At 40.4% G+C, this 24,302-nt stretch overlaps 2 protein-coding genes across 6 annotated transcripts in view; one reads left to right on the top strand and one right to left on the bottom strand.

The window, feature by feature from the left end:
* Positions 1-15,957, bottom strand: part of ATP13A4 (ATPase 13A4) — a 39,506-nt gene extending 23,549 nt beyond the window's left edge. Inside the window, exons 1-9 of the mRNA XM_079315453.1 lie at positions 15,798-15,957; positions 8,143-8,316; positions 5,621-5,755; positions 3,340-3,410; positions 3,168-3,248; positions 2,243-2,312; positions 1,283-1,417; positions 798-870; positions 23-154 (exon numbers count right to left, since the gene is read on the bottom strand). Coding sequence (XP_079171579.1) covers positions 23-154; positions 798-870; positions 1,283-1,417; positions 2,243-2,312; positions 3,168-3,248; positions 3,340-3,410; positions 5,621-5,755; positions 8,143-8,316; positions 15,798-15,860 — 934 coding nt within the window. The 5' untranslated portion in view covers positions 15,861-15,957. The remainder of the gene's footprint in view (positions 1-22; positions 155-797; positions 871-1,282; positions 1,418-2,242; positions 2,313-3,167; positions 3,249-3,339; positions 3,411-5,620; positions 5,756-8,142; positions 8,317-15,797) is intronic.
* A 3,383-nt stretch (positions 15,958-19,340) lies between these two features.
* Positions 19,341-24,302, top strand: part of OPA1 (OPA1 mitochondrial dynamin like GTPase) — a 399,390-nt gene continuing 394,428 nt past the window's right edge. Inside the window, exons 1-3 of one of the 5 annotated variants that reach the window (XM_079315709.1) lie at positions 19,341-19,584; positions 22,455-22,773; positions 23,075-23,171. In XM_079315709.1, coding sequence (XP_079171835.1) covers positions 19,556-19,584; positions 22,455-22,773; positions 23,075-23,171 — 445 coding nt within the window. In that variant the 5' untranslated portion in view covers positions 19,341-19,555. The remainder of the gene's footprint in view (positions 19,585-22,454; positions 22,774-23,074; positions 23,172-24,302) is intronic. The other 4 variants (XM_079315708.1, XM_079315707.1, XM_079315706.1 and 1 more) reach the window with 4 other exon arrangements.

The raw sequence follows: 24,302 nt of genomic DNA on the forward strand, positions 1-24,302 counted from the left end.
GCCTGGGAGGGAGGAGCTGTACCTGTCAGCATGCTTTCATTTACAGTGCACTGCCCACTGACCAGGATGGCATCACAGGGCAAAAGGGTTTTGCCCTCTTTCAAAATCAGCATATCTCCAGGAACAAGATGGTGTGATTCCAACTCTTGGAAACCTGTAAGTGACAAGTTATGCAAACTTTGTGCTTCATATATTTCTCTGTATCAAGACAAAAAAAAAAAAAAAAATACAAGAAACTACTTGCTGAATAGAATTTTTTATAATGACTGATAAACGAAGAACCACAGTAGGACCTACATATACAACCTCCAATATTTAAGAAATACTTAGGCATCAGTTCCAACTGTAGAATTCCTCCTTATCTACCCAGGAGCCCAACCAATGGTTACAGTTCCAATGCACTGATCTCACTGAGGAGCCTTGGATCTACACTTCTTAATTTGACTTCATGTCTTTGGATTGTGTTCTAGATACCTTGACAATGAACACACTTTGCATGGAGCAATTAGGTGGACTCACAGTCATTTAATGAGTATGTTGTCAGCTAGGTCAGCACTGCTTTAAGAAAAATTACTTAGTTTTCCTGACAATTTTCTGCTAAGGCTGCACTCAATGTTTGATGTGCTATAGCATATTTCTAAGTCAAATTAACTCTCTGTGCAGAAGTGAGTTAACTGAGCTGAGAAACAGAAGAGGAAAACCTATTTAGAATAAATCTGTTGCTATACTTGCTTGGGTTTGATATAAATTGCTATAGAAACAAAACACATTAAGAAAAAGAAGCATAGAGAAGTCACCTTCCTTATTTCTCCAGACAGTGACCATGGTGTTGTTATGAGACTCAACCAGTCTGTGCAGTTTAATGGATTGCTATAAATCAAAGAACACACAAGAATGTTACATCTTACTTACATGATGCAATTTGTCCACTAACAATTATTTCCCTTTGTTATTTGTGGTTATGAGAGCCTTCAGAAACCGGGTACCAGCTCTACCAGGAACTATGCAACCGCACAGAGAAAGAAAATCCCCACCCTAATTAAGGAGAGCGTAACAAAATGTTACAAAGTGAAGCACTGGAATGGGGAAGGCAGGATGTGGGTAAGGTACCACACAGAGATTATGATGACTAGGAGACCAGACCATTGCACCTGCTGCTACACCATGTCACAAGACTAAACCTCTGAGTAAGTCTTGTAGCACTGTGTGCATGTTATAACATGCTGGCCTTTCTCAGATATTAGAAGCAAATCTGCCTCATGGAAAATGTGAGAAGTCTCACCTTTCTAAGATCATATACAGTCAAAAATATTGAGAGGAGAGACATGACTATGATGGCAGTGGCATACTCCATGTAATCTTCAGCAAACCAGAGACACACACTGAACAGCTGGAACACGTAAAATGGATTTAGGACCTGTTTGGAGAGACAGAAATAGTAAAGAGCTGGCTACATTAAAATGGCCCCAATATACCTCGACAGTCCAAGCTGTTGGAAAAGGTCTGGAATAAGAGACATTAAGTACTGTGTCTTCTGACTCCCTTTGTTATTTCCTTAGCAGTCACTTTAGTCTAATCAGGTCAGACCATCTTCATCTGACAGAAAGGCCAAAGAATATGGACCAATGGGATATTATTTGGAATGTTAATGACTCAGCCCAACCCTTGTTTTGTTTGCTTCTTACAGGAGCAACAGGAACAACAGAAGTGAGAGAGGAGCAGTTTGTGCTGTGAGCATGGAGCTCACATACCATAAGCACACAGCCACAAATGCCCTGTTTAGGCCACATATAGGCTGGTCCTGTCTGAAAGAGATATTGGTGCTTTGTGAGGTGCTGTGCTCAAAATCATGAGCTCATTGGATCTCTCTGCAGCTTTAGGCATTTACCAGGTACTGCTGTTCACTTAACCTCTGTTAATTAAGAGACAGCCCTTGTCTGGAAGATTTGATTTCCAGTGCAGCTTGGAAACTTTCAATGGCCCTCAGAAGGCAAATAGAACAAGCTCCCAGGACATAGATACATAGAAATACCAAGCTGACACATAGGCATGGGGATGGAGCATAGGGAACAAGAGAGAATGAATGAATTTATTATTATTTCATGGAACAGCTTTCAACAGGATTTGAAATAGAAATGTGCTTGAAGACTGAGTAGTGGGAAATTAAATCAGATATAGAATCAATTATATTCACACATGGTCCCCCAAGCAGCTTAGAATAAAAGCAACACAAATGCTTAACCTCTTTGATGAGTAGTTTCCAAATAGGGATCACTGGAACATCAATAGTGTTTGGCCCACATATAACTCTCCTGTAGGGGATAAAGATACATCACTCACAGATAAAATAATGACAATGTCACTCCCTCAGGAAAATGCAGATTTCAGTAGTCCTGAGAGCTTCTTTTGATCCCAGTTTAAAGGCTGGGAGGATAATTCTTCAAGAAAAAAAATTTAAATGTCCCTACAGTGCTCATGTCAGAAAAGATGGCTGTACCAGTGACATTTACTTATGCAGACAAAGAGGTGTAACATAATGTATCAGGCAACGGTTTCCATCATGCAAAAATTACTTTGGGACACCATAAACAAAGGAATTCTTCATCTAAAACTAAATGATCCAAACCCGAATAATTTTGCAAAAAGTTAAGAGTGATTGGAATGTAAGATTTGACATGAGCTAAGGTCAGGAGCTGGATTTTCAGTATTCAATCAACTGAAGATTAATTCTCTATTTAGCAGTTTCAGAAATACCTATTCTGCAACTTACTTAAAGATACAGTAGTTTATGAGAATAAGTTCTATGATCAGAACTAGTCAATTTGGAGCACCAATGAAGAAGCAAACACACAACTTATCCACACTCTTTCACAGAGACTTTCTCTTATTCCAAATAAGACCTTCCTAAAATTAGTTATAGGACATAGTTATTTCCTGATTGAGAACAACAACAGTGATGAATACTGAGATACTTCAAAAACTTTGACAAAGAATAAACAACATTCTCTAGCCCTTTTCATTCAGTATTTCTATGCTCGACTGTTTCATCTAAAATTATGTGCATATTAATAAATACACAAAAAAAACTCCTGGGAAGTGCACCAACAGAAGGAATTTACATCTCTTTGAAATCCATACATTGAGTGTTCATGTTTTAAAATGTGTACCTCACATTCTGTTCGTTGGAGGTGAGACCAGAACCAAACTTATCATGTATTGCTGAGCAAGTGTAGTGGTCTTCTAGGACTCTAAAATAGAAAGGGAATGTTTTCATTAGGCATTATTCACAAAGATATTTGACTTCCTCAGAGACCTGTGCAACCAGTGCAGTGAACTCACCCAACTTTCTGGAACTGTTTTGCATAGATATTCCAGACATAGCGGATTTTTTGTACCTGGATAGTTTTCACCTGGAAAACAAAACAGGGATTATAATACAGGCAACACAGCAAACAAAAGTACTCTGAGACTTGCTCACAGAACTCATCTTGGCATCCTCACTGGGGTCAAGTGCAGATAAAGAAAATTTTAAGGGGGCAAGGAGGGAGAGAAGACAGGATTGCATACACTAGCTGAATTATAGATTGGGATCCCCACCTCAGCGCAGGTTCCAGTGATATTTACAGATCTTTAGGTCAAGCAAGCACAAAGCAGTTTTCTTTGTGAAGAAAGGAATATTCTTCACTCTGATCTCACAGAATGAATGTAAGAGATCACTGATGCCATCATGGGTACACAGGCAGCTGAAAAAGTCTGTCTTTAGCCAACAGCTCCCTTGTCTTCTGTCTGGCTTTGGGAAAAGCAGGGGGCTTTGGGCCATTTCCAAGCATGGTTCTGAGTCCTGCAGCTAAACAGATGTGCCAACAGACAAGAAAGGCCATCCCAGGATACTGAGTCACTGCTAATGCTAAGCCCTTGCAGAGCAGTTACCCATTAAGAACACATGCTGTCATTTGTAACTTGCAAGAGAAGTCTGTCCTGTCCTGTACAACAATAACAAAGCCTATTAGAGATAATGGCACTTCCTATCAGCTGGCAGAAGGCAGTGCTGTACACCTGTACACATGAGTGATAAAGAAACCAGCTCCAGGGAACTGTTCCCTACCCAGTGCAATAAGCATTATTATAGGCCAATGAAATCTAGACTCAGCTCATCCACTGACTCAAAAAGGAGCCATAACCACAGTCATTAGCTTAACAAGAGGGGTGAAGTCAGGGTTTCGTGCAATAGGACCTGCAATATCTGCAATGCTGAAAACTGGAGTGGGAAGCAAGGGACTCAGCTCCCTGTCAGAAGAGGTCCTTGGACAGTTCTTGGGCACTACACACAACCCTGTGGACTCAGGTGGCTTAAATGGCAGAAACACTTTATAACTGACTTATAGGTAGGGGCTTTTTAATTGTTAGGGAAGGGTTAAACTGTTCTCTCTTTGCTGCTTTGAAATCTGGTCTTTTCTATCTAGATGTTTTGATTGATATGAAAGTGGTGTTCAAAGGGCCTATTATTTGAGGCTATATTTGGCTTTTTTATGTTACTAATTTGATCCTCAAAAGAATGTTATGGACCTGCCTCCACTTCCTTCATATTGTGCCAGGTGATTAAACTAGTTGGCACTAAACGTTCCTATGTACATTAATAAATGTCCACAGTGGAAATAGCAACAGCTTTGCTCAGAAAAACTTAGTTTATATTGAAATTATTTACTAAAAATTGTTGCAGATTTAAAAATAAATTCTAATAAGTTAGAAATTTATTTTCTGAAAGGGAAAATAGTTCTTTTCTGGATTCCTTGGTGTAGTACTCTAGCATCTATAATTAAGAGCCAGATGTCTAATTTTGCATTTCTATTGCTCACACAACTTAACAGGTAATGCTAAACAAGGCACATAAGTGAACTGTCTGGTACATGTTTTAGACATGGGATAATTTCATTTACTCAGCTCATGAGGACATTGAGATCTGCTTGGATCAATCCATCATCTGCCTTCTCCCCAGGGTCTCCCAGGGATCTCAAATCTGTGGAACTGGCAAAGATCAGGATTCATTTTTGCAAGAACAGGTTAACAGTGACTCCTGTTTACCTGACTCCAGCAAATGCACTTTAAAGAACAACTTGGTGCATACAAAGGCAAGAAAGCAAAATGTGTTGATGAAATATAATACTGATGTAGCTCAGGCACTTTTCTATTCTATTCCCCATCAGCTGCATTCATTCCTGTTTTTGTGTTACTGGGGAGCTGTGCCCAGTTCTGCACAGTCTCCTTTCAGACACACAGTCACCCCTAAATTCCTGATTCCTATGCCAGGAATGTTTTTTTTCCTTTGGAGCTCTGATTCTCCACCGCCAACCCCAGTCTCTGAAGCTTTCCTACTTATAACACAGGTTTTCTCTCAGAAATAGTAAGAATTCACATTTCATAACCCCCCTCAGAAAAAAGGAGAGGATTTTTGCAGAGGCAAGTACTGTTGAGTACAGTTCTCTTCTTTTTCCACAGCTCACTGTGTTCCTCAAGCTGCAAGATTCTTAGCCGGACGTGTTTCACAGCTCACTTTTACTCCATGAAGAGTGGTTGAGATTTGCCATCATCTCCCAAATGCTGCAGGGAATACTTTACTTACTTGCAAACTTGGCTTCATTATGGCTTTGCTGAAGATTGAGTCTTCCTCAGTGGTGGGATAATCTGATCTACTTTTGATAAATGCAGACACAGAGATCCATGTCACAGTCTTACGAGAATAAATCCGAAAATCATCCTGAGTACAGAAGAGAAGTTTCAAAATTTTCACCAAACACATACCAAATTCACTTTCACCTTGGAGTTAGTAATTACAGTAGCCTTTCTAGAGCACTACTGTGGCTTTTATTAAGAATTAGCCAACAGAAGCCTCCCAACACTTGTGACTTAGAGAAAAATCATTAGAATAGGAACAGAACCCCTGTCCTGTCTAAATGCGAATACTGTAAATACTTCAGTGACCACAGGTCTGGTGTTTAACTGATAAGGATGGAATGTGAACACCCAGGTCAAGATCCAGGACAGGCAAACAGCACAGGACAATCTGAGATGCAGTGACCGTGCTGTAAAGGGAGGATCTAAAGGAACACAGCGCTGTGCTGCAAAATGGGTGTTTAGTGCCAGTGCCTTTGCAGTCACTCCTGAGTTAACACTTCATTTCAAAAGGTGTGTCAGCACTTACAGCACTTTAGTCAAGCTTTTACCACAAACTGAGTTCATGACCTTCCCATTTCTTCTAAAATAAGTTGAACTTTAAAACTGTCTGATAACAAGTGTTGATAGTACAGTCTGAGAGATTGGAGCAACTACTGTAGGGAGTAGCCACGTTCTAAGTTTCAGTCCCAAATAATGACATGCATTAAGGTCAACTATGAGACTGACTTACATTCTGTGTGTGAGCAGTTTTGCAGTTATGACACTTTAATTGAAAAGGAGAACAGTAAAAATAAATTCTGTACCAAATATGAGTCCTTTGGAATAATTTAAGTGTTAAAAATAACTTTAATAATGTTTGTATATCTTATTTGCCCACTTTTCTTCTTAAATTGGTCTTTTCAGTAGAAAAACATTTATTTTCTTATATTTATCTTTAATTTAGATTTCAGAATGTGTAGACATTGGGATGCAGATTGAGATGGGAACCAGTGAATAACACAGGTGCTCATCATTTGAACTAAAGTGACTCAAAATTCAATAACAAAACTGAGTTAATAGGCTCTTATATAGCAAATGCAAAGATAATGATGAATTAAGAATTATGGTTTTATGTGAAGCAAAAGATAATTCCAAGGATCGAGCTGATGAGATTACTTGTATCCTCATTAGTAGTAGACATCACATTTGAGAACTGATATAATCAGAATGTAGCAAAACAAAACTGTCATTTCAACACAAAGCATTATGAAAGAAATCTTAAATTCTCAAACACCCAGAGAATATTTGAGAAAGACTCTTGATAATAAGAATGTACAATATGACTCAATTCCTGTTTAATTACACAAAGGATCATTTAAAAACTAATTTATTTGAAAAGTGCTTGGCATGGCACATCTTTTTAAAATTACACACAGGAACAGGTAATTATTAATGCAAACTAAATTGAAGATTTAAAAGGGATATTAAGCCTAATATTATGTTTTTAATAAAAGAAAAAACATACCCCCAGACTATTAGGATGCAGATTGTTTCATTATAAAGTATTCAACAGGCAAATCTGTGATTTTCAAAACCTGGGATTTTAACTGCATGCTGCTCTGCTTATTTAAGAAGGCAGCTGAAACATGGAGGCAGAAAGTGATCTATTTTGCAATTGCAAACATTGAAAGTGCCATTGTTCAGGAATCTTTGAAGCAGAACAAATCAAATTTCTGGAAGTAAACCAACCCTGCCAGCTTCTGGAGTATTCAGGCTCAGCTGGGAATTAGACTCAAGCCTCAGTTCACTTCTTTAGTGTTGCAGTAGCTTCCATCAAATTAAACCAGAGTTTGCATACGTGCTTCAGTACAGTCCTCAACAGCAGAGACCTGTGTCAGGAAACTGCCAGCAAAATGTACCAGCTCTGAAAGCATTAACTGCAGGATTGCAAGCTTATTGGAGATGGGAAGGGCTGATGGAAAATGGAAACCTAGAGCCAAGAAAACAAGCAGTGTAGGCTTGGCCTCTTCTGTATACTGATCCTTCATGACATGCTTGGACACTGCTGGAGACACTGCTAGACAAATCTTTAATTTGGCTCAGCAGATAAATTTTGGCAGAGAGGGACATCTTCACCAGAACAGGCAAGTGAGGGAAATGGGATCTGCCAAACAAACAGATGCTTTAGAATCTGCAGCACCAGGCTACAATGTAGAAAGCACAGGGATGGTAGAAGGGAGGAGGAAGGACTGAGAACAAACTACAGTCTTGAAACTACAGAATTATGGGTTTTATCACCCTGATGTTTTTCACCTTGTCTGATTAGCTGTTGCCCTCCATTCCCATCATCATCACAGACATAATTTGTGGAATACTTTGAAGTTCTTTAAATCAACAATTGAAAGCAGCAAGAGATTTCAGCTAACTGGATACCTTAAAGTTAATTCACCTTCTAAACAGCTACCCACTAATTAAAAGGTAGGCACCTACTGTTGTTCTAAGCAGAACAGTATCTGCTTCTTCCAAGCTGCATCGGATGCAGTTTACCCACACATCCCACTCTGGCTTCCAGTAAAACAGCAGCCTCAGAGCCCCACAGGACAAGATGTATCCAGCAATGCACAAAGCCTTTCGACAGCCTTGAGTTTTGTAGCCAAATATGTCCTGTACAGCAAAGAGAAGACAAAAATCATTACTATTTCTCCTAAAGAAATGCCTGGAATACTATACCTTCCTGTCATTCACTGCTCTCCCATAGGTACTGTTAGGTATGGTGCTGTGAAAAACAAGCCATAGAACTCTATTTGGCTACTTTACGTGTCATAAGCATGATTACCAAAAATTTACATCTTCGACAGAACTCTTCATCTATCTTCACAAAATCCAGATTGCTGTAGCCTGACCACTATTTTTATGCAGTTGTGCAACTTGGCATGAGATACAGTTTTGTGTGTGCATTAGAAAGAATGATAACAAAATACAGAGGTTCAAATCTTTATTCCAGGACAGGAATTCAGATTTGATGACCAGCTTTTCTAAGGGCCAGACTGCTGCAAAGTTTAAGTACATTTGCACCAGGGGAATGTGAGTGATTAGTGCAGAGCTGCCACATTAGAAGGGCTGCTCCCCTGCTTTAGCAGTGATCTGCACTAATGTACCTGCACTTCAAAGACTCAGCCAGTGTATCTGCTTGGTGCTGAATGACACTGTGTGCCTGTACCAGCTGAAGCTGTTGTGCACAACTTGGCACAGACACAGCTTTTGTAGCTGTTGCCATCTTCCATGATAGCTCCAGTATGGGAATTTTGGAGCTGGCCAATGTGCTATTGGCCTAACATCTAATAGCTAGCAACAACAACAATAATAATAATAATAATAATAATAATAGTTAGCAAGAACATCTAATGAACACTTGCAGAATGTTTTACATGTTCAGAAGGCCAAAGGAAGCTATTCATTTTAGTCATATGAGTAGGCGTTATTATTTCATTTTTAAAGCTGGGGAAATTGTTATAGTGAGGCAAGGTGACTTGCCCAAAACATCAAAGAGATGTCTGTCAGCATTTCAAGAGCTGCAGCTCTTGGTACCATGGCCAAATTTCCTCCCAGTACTGCTAGTAGGGACTCAGTAAACTTGAAATGAAATGAATACGGTGAATTTATAGAGGAGATGCAGTCTGAGCTAAGATGGGAGATTCCACAGCTGCAATTACATCAGGTGACCAGGACAATTTGCCAACATAAGTGTTAAGGTTCCTCAATTCCCTTCTTCCAAGTATATCTGAAGCAACTGTGCAATCTGCTTCTGAGGATCAGATATCTGCAGCTGCAGATATTGCAAGATCCATTAATAAGGTGAGAAGAAAAGGCAATGTAATTGTAAGGATGACTAACGCATAATTCCTGGTTCTGTGCTGGTGTCTTTGCTTGTTATGTGACATACAATGACAGGGCCCTGCCCTGTGGTTCCATACGATGCCTCAGCACACCTGCTCAGTGGCATTCTCCAAAAGACACTCTCTGTCATCCTAGACAACCTCCAAGAGGTTTCTAAGGGGAAAAGATTGGCAACCGTGAGGAAAAAGTATGGTAAATAACACAGGAAAGTGGCCTGCACAGCACAGAACCTGGTTATACCACCTGTGAGATGCACACACAGCATTTCCAAAGATTTCTATAATCTCTGAGCAGACCAAGAGAATAAGGCAACTCTGCAGCTGGTAGAAGGAAGCCCATGGAGGACAGCAGACAGGCAAGGTCACTAGGAAGTAGTTGGTGTGGCAGCCATGTGCTATTAAAATTGACATGCTCCTATAAAGGCAGAGGGTCTCCATTCAATTCTCTCTAGCTGTAACCTTAACAAAAAGGTTAAAGAAATAGTGCCAGCACCAGCATACAGAATAGTACATAAGACACTGTGAATGTACTCCTCATAGCAATTGCTTACTAGCAGGTTCCAGATGCTGGATCCAGACTTAACAGCTTGTCAGCAAGGCAAAAGATCTCCCAAGGAGACAGAGATGCCTAAGGGGAGAACTCTAAAAAACCACACCTTTGGGCTTCCTTCAGTATATGGCTGGACCTGGAATAACTGGAATAGTATTTTCAAATTGGGATGGGCATGAATATCAGGGTGGGGAAGAACAGGATTGCTGCCATGTGCATCTTGCTTCTGCCCATGAATCATTCCTTTAATTTTCAGTTTTTGTGTCTTACACCCAATGTCTGAGAAGTCAGTAAGGCTGTACTAACCAAATTAAGAAGAGACAGAGTGGATGCTCTGCATATGATTGGCAGTCATTTGTGACCATTTTCTGCTGGCAGTGCTTTTCTCCACTAAATTGTTCAATGGTTTCCCAAGCCTGATATGACAGCATCAGAAAAAAACTAGAGCAAACGCTGTATTTCTCTGCATTTTTGCCTAGAAAATCATGCACGAATATATGAAAAGTAGTTTCAACTCAAAAAGTGATTTGGATCCATAGATCCCAAGACACTCCCCAGAACCAAGCATACATCAATATTCCTCATCATTAAATATAGAGGAGAGGCAAACAAGGAAAACAGCTCATCCTGGAAAAAAAGACCATGCTCTTTAAGATATCCACTACCCTGTGTGCTGGATCTTGCTGCTTCTCACAAGAGAACAAGGGACTTTTCTGAGACAGAGAGACAGATAGATAGAGGGATACCATTGAGCTGTTCTGACCCTTCAAGGTCATGATTTGCCATATGAACAGAGATGTTGGTTCAGGTTTGTAGGTTCATGTCTTGTTAAGTGTGACATTTCTGAATATGGCTGTTCAGGAGTTCTGTAAGGACCAAGTTGGGAAAGAATAAAGAATAAATGTTAACTGATACATCTAAATGTCCATGAAGGAATCTATAGCCAAAGCAAATAATTTCCCGTGGTTTGGAAATGTCTGGAGCATGTCACCTGGGCCACGTCACAGAAGCAAAGCTAGGCAGGGAAATAGACTGAGCTCCAAATTTGACTTGTGCCAAAATTCCTTGAGCCAGAACCTTTCATGCTTAACTTCAGTACAGAATGTTCTGTTAGACTGGGGAGTTTTTTCTGGCCCTGTGCTTTCAGCTGGAAAGATTATAGCAATGAATGCTGCATTCATAAAAAAAAAAAATTAATACATGAATAACTCCTTGTTGAAGCAGAAACTTCTCACTTGTCAGATAAGTCAAAATGAAATTCTTTAGAAGAATTCTCAAAACTATTATCTTCCACAAAAAAGGTGAACATTACACCCATAACAGAAGTATCCACAATGTGCATAAAGGAGGGAGGAAGATGCATACATGTGGCACATGAACGACTTATTCAGGTTTAGAAATTCTTGAAGCTTATTTAGGATTCACTTGGCATCTGCTACAAAGATCTCCAAGCAAATGCATGTCCACAATACTTTCAAGGCTGGCAGAAGTCCTGGTGGGAGGATGGCAGTGAGAACATGTCAGGCTAGTTTTGTGTTGTTAATGAAATAACTTTTGCCATGTTTCATTTTGTTGTGCTGGTACAGACCTGCTTCTTCTGGACAGGGTCTGATGAATACAGATTTGCACCTTGACAACTTTTCTAATGCATGAACAAGTTATTAGAGTTCAATGAGTGCATTTGGAATATAAAAGAGTTCACAGTCAAATAATCTGGGTTCTTGAGTGCACCAGACTAGGAGATGGTGGGAAATAAAGTGAAGATTAGCTGTCTGTAAGACTCCAAAGGTCTCATTAGCTCATAGGAGGAAACGTCAACTACAAAATAGGCTGGTATACAGTATTCATCTCATCTCTATAGAATAATTTTTAATAAATTGTAGTGTATAGTAAAATTTTGTTTCCTCATCTGTTAACATCTCTTTTCTCTTGAGACTCACAACAGTCAGAGGAGTGCCTGTAACAAAGTGGCTTGACTTGTGAGTGAAGGGTCTAAGAAGGGGCCAGGATTATTGGACAGAAAAAGCTGCCAGACCTGCTCAGTTGGCAAGCAAGGTTCTTAGCTGCTTTTACAATCACACAAAGCCAGCATTCAAGGGCTTATCACTCTAGTGTCCAGCAAGTCTTTGTTACTTATGTTTGAAAGAAAAATTGCCTCCAACTGCCAGGTCATCTGCACAGCAGAATTTAAAAGCAGAAGTCAAACAAATTCAAGCACTTTTTTCTTTGATGAAAACAAAGCCTGTAGCTACCATCAGGGAGACTAAACAGTGGTTGTGAATGGTCATATTTCTGGCAACTCCAACACCAGGTACCCTATTATGAACAACCTGTTGCTATAACAACAGATAATAGGATTAGACTTGAAAGACTGGCTAAGTTTCACAAGCAATTTAATAACTGAATCTCATTCTTACCAACCTGAACTTGTTTCATCAGAGGTTTGTTCCTGTGCTCTCTGAAACCAGTAGCGACATTCACTATTGTTCCACTAGCAACAAGATTGTACATTTCAGATTTTATTTCAGTTCTAAAAGTTACATTTTTCAAATTCAAAGTTTATAAAACTCCTTTATCTGATTCCCTCCAGAACTGTGGCAACTCAAAGGAGGTGGACAGCTGCCAAGAAGCAGCAGTAAACTGGGGTTCACCAGCTCACTGATTGCAGTTCTCCCATTCCTTCAGCCACAAGCAATGGGAAAACATGCTTAAGAAAGGCTGCTGGCAAATCCTCCCAAAAGCAGCAGTCTGTCAAAGTCTATCACAATCTTTTTCACTGCAAGAACTTAAGCTTCACACTTGAGGTTTTGTGCAAAGGGAATGATTATTCCCAAGCTGTGCAGAGAAGAACATCAAATTGGCAGAGAGCATAAAGCTGTGTTTTTCCTTCCTCTTCATATTCCACAGTAAATTTACTTCTTCTCAAAATCTTCAAGCAGATTTTTCTGAAGGGAAGCATAGCATTAGCCCTCTCTGAAGCAAGCTGCTGTGTCCAGAGTTCTTTCACACTAATAAGATCTGTCTGGTACTACAAACGGTTATGGAGAGAGAGTTTATCTCATGATCTGAATATACTTTGCTAAGTTTTAGCTGCACAGCAGAAGAGTGAACTTTCATTTAAGCAAATGTTCTGCAGCAATTGTAAAGTAATCCCGAAGATTCAGGTTAGATTTCCTAAATCAGAGTGACTATTCTTAAATCCAGAACAATCCAGCAGATCAGCCGTACCAAGAAATGGAAATACAGAAGAAAACTTCAACATATTTCTTCATATTAGAGTTCCCCAACTTTCCTCAGCAAATTTGACAGCTGGTTCAGCACAGGGAAGTATTGCACATCCAGAGCTCAAATTAATTACCTGCATGCTTTCAGATTACTTGAACTATTCCACTCTGGAAGAACTGGCACTTGCACAGTGTCAGCTGTTACATTATTAGACCAAGAGATCTGATCTTGTTTGAGAAGTCAAGAACTGCTTGTTAATAATTTAGTTCAGGTAGATTGTTGAAAACAACATCTAAAAATATTTTTCATTGCTTTGAATTTAAAGAAAGTAATTCTCTTTACTTCATGCATTCTTCTTCACTCCACTACATAAAGAGAGTCTTCTTTTCCTTCACAACTACTCTCATTTATATATTATTTTCTTTTTTTCCTTTCACACAAATACACACATTAGCTGTTCTTTTTTTTCTATACACATTCTGCTTTTTTCTTATCCTCTTACAGTACCTCATACAATCTCAGGAATATCTTCCTCTTTTTCATATTTTTTTCTCTCTTACATCTATGTCACAAACACATACACATTCCTGCATAATTTACCATCATTTGGATACAGTTTTAATTGCATTTTCTACTAAAGTGCCTTACAAGCCTTTTTTCTTCAATTTTCATTTGGGAACCCCTGGTGAATGAGCACTGATCATACTCACTGAAGGCATGGAGAGCATGGCAACTGCCAGACACTCTGGATTCATAGTGAAGACTGACTCAACACTGCACACACACAGCAGTGTGCATGGAAAACCTCAGATTCACAGTGCAGATCCCTGAGCACCAGTCAGGACACATAGACTCAGTACAATATTTGTGAGAAACAAGAACATCTTTGGGATAACTGGCTCCATACAAGCAGAGCTTGGGTGTCCCAGCAGTGCACAGCTGGAAGTGAACATTCAGGGTACAATAGTGTGACTGTACACAGCACCACACAATCCACTTAAATCTAATTAGCTCCAGCTCAATTCTGGCATTGCTACAGACAGCACCAGTAGTGGTGAGAGCACGACAGGGTGTTTATAGTCCTAGAAGGACAGGGCAGGGTGGAGCAGAGGCACAAACCCAGCAGCTGTTTGGAGCTGGGGAGCAGTGGCACATCAGCACCAGGGCTAGAGCCAGGAGCGGGGTGCTGCCAGCAGGTTTAGAAACCGGGCGGTGGAGCCAGTCGGGTTCCGCATTGCACGGGGCTAATTAGTCCCCACCCACGGAGCCAGTGCCTTGTGCTTCCCGCACTGCTCCGCTCATGCTGCTGGGTGACTCTCTACTGCATTCCCGAGGTCTGCATTACGCAAAATGTGGCATCTCCCCTTCCCTGGATGGCTGAAAGAGCTGTCTGAAATTCTACATTTTTCTTTGCAAGATTACAGGTATTCATGTTTGCACATGACACAATCTCTTTCACTAGAACAGGAATCTCAGTCAGGAGATTTTGAAGACTTCTCCAGGATTTCTGAAAGTGAAAGTTGTGCCATCTTGTGACTGTGTTTCAATAGCTTTGCTATTGAAATCCTGCAGGCACTCACAGTAGCGCTCCAGTGGCTCTGCAGCACAGGAATTTTGAGAAGCACTGCATTTACCAGATATGCCTAAGAACTGTGGTTTTACAGCTGCATCATCGATCTGACATCTCCAGCAGAATATGTTAGAGAGACAGAACCCATGTGAATAGCTACTCATAACTCACAGTAATGCCAAAGCAGCTCAGAAACACTGAATTCACTCCAAAGGTGCACTAGCATTGATATTTAAAAGCAGTCCCATACAGGAGACCAGAGATTTTGTGTAAACATAGGACTTATTACAGAGGTTACAAAATTCATGCAAACATATTTCTCCCTGGGAAACTCTGGAAATAAATACAGTAGTTCTGTATTTAGGAATCCCAGCTTCTAAGATAGTGTTGGCAATTCAACAAGACTACATTTGCCAGTACTTTATGCAAACATAACAGGTGTTCTTATATTTTGGAAAAAGCAAATGTTTCCAGTTCTCTAACTGGAGCTGATCCTGGAGATCTAGCTCTCAAACAATTGGGGATTCTGGTCTTACCCATCCCTCAAGCTCATATTAAGCCACCTCCATCTACATTTATCACACCACATGAATAATCTGTGGAGCCATCATCCTCTGTTGGAGGGGTTAACCAGCTAAATCCAATGGACACAACCAACCTTATTTTCTTTCTGCTAAAAAAAATATATATATATATATATATATATATATATATATATATATATATATATATACATCTATATATATACATCTATATATATATATATATATATCCCTTTTAACTGTATGTTTCTATCAGGGAAATACCCCAACTAGCCATAACTCAATTACAGTCTGCAGCATTTTATTGCATGTGCCACCTTCTGCTTCAAGCTGAGAAACACCCAAGCAGAGATACAACTCACCATCTCATTCTCTTCTCCCTGGTTAAGCTGTGCATAATGGTTCTTGGCAGGATTTTCCCCCATGAAATGACCCTCTGGAGACTTTCTACAGCACCCTCAGGACAGGTCTTCAGCATAGTGTGCTTGAACTTCTACATTGAGGAAGTGCTCTAAGTACACACCTTCCTTATAATTCTGATGATGTTTGAAGTAGGGAGCTCCTCCCTCTCTGGGGTTAGCAGGTAACACTTTATCCCTCCTCCCTCCATTCTGTTGTTGGAATTTTGCAATTGTGAGGGTTCATGCAGAATTCACTCAAAAACAATGCAGGGAAGAAAAAGTTCAATCTTACAAGTGTTTGCCACAATATGACTCCAGAGCATAGCTCTGGTAGGTGCAAGCAAGTGTTGTTGGCACAAAACTTTTAGGGGAGGGAAAGAGGGCAGTATTTTTCTTCATGAGATTATGGAATCACTGGAGACCAGGAGTGTGTCCAAATAAGAAAAAAAAATAGGCATTACTGTTGTTAACACTCTTAACAACCAGTCTGAACTAAGTGTCCAGCAGTGATCCCCACATATCCATGGAAAATAAATCAAGCTCTGGCACTGTAAAAAGGGGCCCCCATTCTGCAGCTGGATTTATGCACTGACTGTGTATCATGATTCAGCAGGTAGGATCTGTAACCAGGACCTTTATTCATTATTGAGAATATCCTCATTCTGACCTCACTATATAGCTTGGGGAGACATCACTGAGGTTATTTATTTACTTCTGGGGAAAACTGGAGTTTCCCACTGATGTCAGTAGGCAAGATGGATAAGATGTCTCTGACCTTTAAATCAGAGCCAAAAGGAAGCTGGCAGGAAAACAGCACCGAGAGTTTTACCACCTCCTTTTTTTTTTCTTTTTTTTTTTTTTGAGCTGCATTTGTCGATTAGTCTTGTGATTCATTCCCATTTCACTGCTATTTCCTCGTACTTTACTACTTTTTAAGAAGTTACACAAGAAATATTTCAGGAGTGAAGTCAGGAAAGGCAAACCTGTTCTTCCAGCAAGTATGTTAAGAAAACTCAAACATTACTTCTAGGGTGACTGAACCAGATCAAGAGGTATCAAGTCAGTTCCTATTCCTCAGCATTTTGCTGCCACGAGGCACGGACTTGTATAATTTCATATCTCAAGCAACAGTAAAGATTACTGCTTATCTTCCAGTGGGCAGGCTCAGAGAAACTGAAACAGAGAATGCAGGAAACAGAGAAGAGAAAATGAAGGAATTAGGTCAGTTAATGTAAACAGATGTGCACCTATGCACAGTACAGGACAGATGTGTTTAAAAATGCTGATGTTAAGCACTGGAGCAAAGTTTTTTGCCTTGACACGTACCACACTTCCCAAAGGAGCCCAGACCAGAGGCTGGACTGACAAGGATATATCTGTACTAAGCTGTGTAAGGGTCATTCATTGTATGAGATCAAGGGGGAACAAAGCTCTCTCCAGATCCAACTTCAGTGCTACCCTCCCCTTCTTCCCACTGCAACTTGCTCTGAGCCTCTCAACTTACTATTTTATTCTTTTGAGACCAAGGAAAGGGAACTCTAGTCATTATACGAGTGTCACAATATAAACTAAAACTTTGAAAGAAAGAACACAGTAAATTCCATTTCTGATAAACCTGATTACTTGGGAAAAATTAGCGTTGCTATCTAGAAGCTGTAACTGACAGGAAACTACTGCAAAGGTACCTTCTCTAAGGCAGGCTGATGATTGTGGGAAATGATTCATTATTTTGGGAGGTGCCAGGGGTGAAAAACAGGACTGTCACACACGCCTTTTCTGCCTGGTCAGCATTGGTTGCTTTCCCAAACATCACCTTTGCTCTTTCTAGTGTCTGTAGCAGCTAGGGTGCAACAAGGGTCCTTGGTTGCTCTGGCACAAAGATGATAGATAAAGAGATCCCACCAAAGCAGCATCTCCATGGAAGAATAAACACTCATACAATCTTTTCACTATTTGTAGTTTTACTCCAGCTCCAAGGTGTTCTCCGCTTCTACAGAACATTCTTATAGGAGCATTTATACTTTCACAAATGAAAACAAAGCAAAAACAGGTTAAAGGTGCAGAATGTTCATTATTTTCATAGCCTGGCAATCTGTCATAATAATTCATCAAAGTGTTAATCTAGTACCAAAGAAGATGTTGATATTTGTTAATTTTCTAAAGCATGTTCACCATCACCTGGAGAAAAAGCAGCCTAAAGTGGAACCTTTAGTTATATGATGCTCTCTACTGTTTGTAGTAAGAATTACATAGTATTTATTAATAAAAAGTTATTTGTTAGCATGTACTATGAAGTATAATCCTTCATATTTTCAAATTGAAATGTCCCTTAAAAAATCATACATAAATTACACAAATAACTGGTCAAGCTAAAATATGAAAACAAAGTAGGATTTAGAATATAGTCAAAAACTAGGCAAGCAAGAGACAAAAACACCTGCCTCACCTCATCCCAACTTTTATCTCAGTTCCTGAAAATTCATTTATGTATTATCTCATCCTTATGCAATTTATTTTGCTTTGAAAAATCTCACAGCATGAACAGAAGCCTAAAGTACCCCAAACATGATTTTCTGTTTCTCAGCCTGTGACACCCAGTTCTGGCCACATTAGAGAAAGGAAGTGGTGAATCAACTGGTGTCAGTCCACAGGACAGCACCGAGAAGAATGACAAAGGAGTCGTCAAATATGGAAGAGGTACTTAGTGTTGTTCTATCTAAAGGAAAGGAGACTGAGAAGAGTCATGGCAACAATTTTCAAACACGTAACTGGACAACATAACATTATTCATGTGGACATGTTACAAGAAAGATTCAAATTAGACACAAGGGAATAATTTCCATTAAAGTCAGCAAGCACTGGCTTTGCCAGGTGAGCACTCCAACGTCTGTGGTTTTTAGGGACAGGTGAGAAATGACCTAACCAGAGGTGACCCTGTGCGAGGGCAGATGGATGGAGCTGATGAACTCTTCTGGTGCCTCCTGGAAAAAAAACCCAAAACCACACAGAAAACACCTTGTGTTTTCCAGCTTTCAAGGCAACTTTGCCATCCATGTCATGCACTCTCCAGGCACAAACGACAGCTGGGGACTCATGAGAATGTTATCTGTAACAGCGTGGAAGCCCCTGGTACCACTGTCCGGCCTGGGCTTCACCTCAGCACCTCTCCAGCCCTGCCCTGCCGGGCCAGGGACAGGGATGAGGCCCCGAGGCGGTCACTGGGGTGTGAGGGCACAGAGCCCGGTGTGGGGGACCCAGGATCCCAGTGTGAGGAACCACGATCCCGGTGCTGGGATCCAGGACCGCGGTGTTACAGATCCAGGATCCCGGTGCAGGGATTCAGGACCGCGGTGTGAGGGAGCCACGATCCCAGTGCTGGGATCCAGGATTGCGGTGTGAGGGAGCCACGATCCCGGTGCCGGGATCCAGGACCGCGGTGTGAGGCACCCACGCCCAGCTCGTTGATCCCTGATCCAGGTGAACACACGCAGCGCTCCCCGATTCTCCGATCCTGGCCGACCGCCTCCCGCGGTGCTCCCTCTAAACCTTCCCTCCTTCTCCGCCGCCGAGCCCGGAACCTTGGCGCGGCGAGGCGCGGTTTCCGGCGGGGCGGGCCGCGCGGACCGCGGTGCCCGGAAGCGGCCGCCGCTGCCCTTGCCCTCAGCCCCGCCGCGCTGCTGCGGCCGCCGGGCCGCTCCCGCTCCTTCCCGGCCATTACCATGTGGCGGACGCGGGTGGCGGCGGCTTGGTAAGCGGGACGAGGCCTGGCACCCGCGGGGGAGGCGGAGCAGCGCAGCGGGTTGGGGTGCGAGGTGCGGGTGTGAGTGGCGCAGGGCTGGGCCTGAGGCTGCTGCAGGCGGCAGCCGTGCCCCCGGGCTGGGCAGTTCCCCATCCTGCGGCTCCCCTGGCACCCGCGGGACGCGGTGCATGTAGAGGGGAGCTGCTCCTCCCGCATTCTCGCCCTGGGGTGCTGGGCCGCTGTCGTGTCCAAGCGTTGTCCCTCCAGCAGCTGCCCTGCGTCCCGTTCTACACCATTCCAGGCTGGAGCAGTGACAGTGAATGCTGGATAATACCACGGTGTTCCTTGGCAAATTTCATAGCGTCATGGAATGGTTTGAGTTGGAAGAAGAACGTGGAGATCATCTAGTTCCAACCCCTGTTTGGGAGCAGCAGTAGGAAAATAAGCGTTGTCTGGTGCTGAATGAGCAAGAAAATGCCACGGGCATAGCGGGTCACTTTGTGTTTTACAGGACATTTATAATCTCAGTGCAGGGTTACAGGCCTGTAATCAGGCAGAGCTGCTCGTGTCTGGAAGGATAATTTTTGCTGTTGTTAAAACCAGTGTTGCAGAGGTTTGAAATTTGGAACTCATTAAGTACTTCATTTAATAGCATTGTTCTGTCATCCTTTTCAGTCCAGCTGTACTTTTCTTTGAAGAGCTCAAGGTGATTTTTTTGGTCATTATTCATCAGGAGATCTAGCAGCAGGAGGAGAGAGAAAATAGAAAATGGAAGTTTTGGTGTAGTGGGGGTTTTAATGAATTATAAAATTTCAGATGTGCAGGTAAAGCAATTGACTTTGAAATATGCAATAACACTCAAATAGAAGTTGTGGATTGAGGTTTTGCCAGAAGACTGTAATGGAATTCAATTTTTCCTTTAGTTTAAACACACAGACTGCTGTAAAACACAATGCATTCTAAGAGAAAAATCACAGAGAAGAAAGTTACATAATATTACACAAAATGCCTTTAGCCCAGGTGAAGATGAATAATGAGGAGTGACTGCCATATTATGTGCTGCCACATGGTCTCTGCTGAAAATAGTAAATATCTGTGAAATGGTAATGACTGCAAAACAAGATAATGAACAGCCCAGTCATTGGCATACTTCATACAGGCTTATCATACCCTAATTTAAAAACCTGGCTTCAAAACTGGGAAATAAGACATTTCAAGTGGAGGCACTTTTGTATTATTTCTATATGTAGTTAATTTCTGAGCCTCTTGTAATTCCATGTCCAAGAGGAGAAATGCTTTACTGATTTAGGAATTGTTCTGTCCCTACTTATTATTTCTGGGTTCTAAGTTTCTCATTGCTAAAGCCCAGCCTTGCAGAGATAGTTTAGTACAGCAGCCCAGGATGTCCTTCACAGCCATAGTGACTTAGGGGCAAGGACTTGCAGACAAGTCCCTGGAGTTCCTTTGCTAGGCAAAGAAATGGAAAAGGAAATTTCTAAACTTAGATTATCAACAAAATTGGTCTTTAAGTGAGAAAAATGTCTGAATTCTGATTTTTGACTTGCCTTCCAAAATATCAGTTTCTGGAGTGAAAGTCATTTTTATGACAAAGTCTTTCACTTCTTTGGACGTTAAGAATGTGCCTGTCATCTGTAGTACATAGAAAAATTTTGGGGCAAAGAACTGTACAGATCATAGAGCATGTTATTAGAAATTGCTGTAATATGTTCCACTAAGTATGATTCACTTGTTCATGTTAAAATCTGTTAATTTTAAATATTTTAGGATTATGGGATTAATAATTTGCCGTTTCAATGATATGAAGCACTTTTTTATTTATTTTTCCCTCTTGGAAGTAAATGCACTTGATAATACTGAAAACCCTGAAAAAGGCATCAAAGGACAAGCTTTCATTGCAACTTTTAAAATTTCAAACCTGTAACTTCACACATATTTTGCATTCACTAAATTATTTAATATTAACCATTTTGATGGTGCATCAAAAAAATTACAGAAGAAATTACTTTCTTCAGAGCAGTTGTCTTTTGCCTAATAATACCAAAATTAACTCAAACCATTGCAGCATGCAGATAGTGTAATCAAAAGTACACAAGTTTTATTCCAGGCCATGTGTTTGTTTAACATAGGCAGGATTGATAAGGCTCCTGTGTTTTACCATGGGCTTCTCATGGCTCAGCTCTGCTTTTGGAGTCAAATCTTCCAGACTTGTCCATCTTAAGTCTGAATTCCTTCCTGAAAGCGTCGATGCACATGTTGCAGCCATCTCCAGAACTAATCTTCTATGCATGACCCAAGACAAAACCATAGTCTTGTAATCCTAGAACCACAGCAAGTGAAAGGAACTGAAAGATGTCATTAAGCACGTGGTTGGCATAAATAGGACAATTGTATTCTACAAAGGATTTTTTCTGTGTATTGGGTTTTTTTAAAGTTTGGAAATCCTCTACTAACTTAATGTTCTCTGAAAGTTCATTTAGAGAATCAGACAGACCAAACTGTTAAATTTTCTTCTATGTTGCAAGTCTTCTGTGGACTCTTTAGCCCAAACGATGCTTTACCACGTGTTACATGCCTTATGGCAGTGTGAAAACTGAATGTAATCCATAACAGACTTCAGAATTTGCAGTTAATGTTTTATGCCTGTAGTCACTAAAAATGTTAAAAACCTGTTAATGACGTTTGCAGCTTTTTATTTTCCTCATAAGCATAGCAGTAGTAGCTGGAAATTGTGCATTCAAGGTGATGTAATGAGATTATCTGTAACCAGCTAAAATATAATGTGGATTGCTTCTAAAGGGGTGTTTTGAGTTAATGGTGTGTTGAATAAATCAGTTAAAGTTTTTATTTCTTTCTTTTAGTGTCATCTGCCGGAGTCTAGCCAATAGCAGCTGTGGAATAAAGAGAAAATCACCACTTCAAAACCTGCATCTCGTTTCCCGAAATATACATCATCCCTACTATCCGAGTTCAAAGTTCCAGAGACCTCCACTAAGGATATCCATTCAGCAGTACTCTTCTCTGAATCGTCTTCCCCTTCACAAAACAAAACTTTTAAATGTAAAACATGGATACCAGTCCCACAGGAACTTTTGGCTGGCCAGATTAGCCTCCAGGCTTCTCAAAGTTCGCTATCTCATCTTAGGATCTGCAGTAGGAGGTGGCTACACAGCTAAGAAGGTATTTATCTCTGGGAGCTGCTTCATGCATTTTGTCTTTGTTATTACTTAATTCAAAACAGAAGTTCTTGTATAGCCACAAAAATACAAGATAGTGTTGCTTGGTTTACTGATGATATTAAAGATGAATAAATAAAGAAAACATTGTTCAGAAAACTACTATAGATCTTAAAAGATCAAAGTACTACTCATATCTAAGTGATATGGTGGGTTAGTATGTTTTATGTGTAGGTTGTAGTTGCTTATACACTTCTCTATGTACATTTATTTTTCTACCATGATTTTTTTCCTTTTTCTTTTAGACCTATGAGCAATGGAAGGACATGATACCAGATCTGGATGACTATAAGTGGATTGTTCCTGACTTCGTTTGGGATCTTGATGAACTTGTTGACATCGGTACCACAAAGCCCTGATGTTACTCTGTCTAAAGACTGGCATGTGTAAAGCTTAAACACAGGAGTGTAGGTCCTCAGGGCCTCACTCCAGGAGTAGCTTTTCACATATAATTTGAGTGGACTTTTATTTTTTTGAGTTGGATGTGTGTTTCACCAAGGCATTTGTATCAGTGTGGTTGTAAGAAGAAATTAAGTTTTGTTTAGCATGGATATTCCCTAATGCATCCTTTCATTTGAAAGTGTTCTTGGTCCTTTCATAAAGCCATATAATCCCAGTAGTGAAAGGAGAGTTGCAGTGTGATCAAGGGAGCACACACAGGTTTTGGTAGTATTATGCAGAAAGGTCTTTCTATATGAATGACTTACAGGTGAAGATATAAATAGATCAGTAAAAAATGTGTGCGTAAAAGACCAGCTGAAAATGCAGAACAGTGAACCTGCCTATCTACAGAATTATTTTGAAGATACAGAAGAAAAGAAAATGAAAAATAGACTTGCTTTCCTGAGCCTTCAGGTTGCAGTACAGGCTTTTGTGTATTTTTTTTTTTTTTAAATCATCTGTATGAAGATTTTACTGCATAGAATTGTAAAATGGTTTGGATTGGGAGGGACCTTATAGATATTTACTTCCAACCTCCATGCTATGTGGGAGTATTGCATAGATTAAGATTGAAAACTGATAAAAGTTTTTCTTGTTCTTACTGCAATGAGCACTACATTTTTATAGTACTTTACAGCTAATGATTTTCACTTTTAAGAATCAACAAAACTGGCTTGTTTACAAAATTGAAAATTAAGCTTCTCTTAAAAAGATTAAAGACATGAGCATGGTTATAGTTACACATCATTTTAAAACATCCTCTACGAAGTATGTGAAAGATTAATGTATGAAATGTGGTAAAATGCAGCAATAAGGTTTTGGCAGTTTTAAAATACCTGAGGCAGCCAACTTATCAGGAAGTTCAAAGTCTAAAAAACAAGTGATTTTTCAGACCTGATAGTCTTTCCCAACAGTAATGGGGGAGGTGCATGTGATAAAAACTTCTTAATACTTTTTTAAAATAAAATTTAAAAGCCATATCCTGAAACAGTTGCTAGGTTTTGTAGCCTAAGCCATTTTCGTTCACAAAAG

The sequence above is a fragment of the Erithacus rubecula genome (assembly GCF_903797595.1).
Source record: "Erithacus rubecula genome assembly, chromosome: 11".
NCBI classification, from domain to species: domain Eukaryota; kingdom Metazoa; phylum Chordata; class Aves; order Passeriformes; family Muscicapidae; genus Erithacus; species Erithacus rubecula.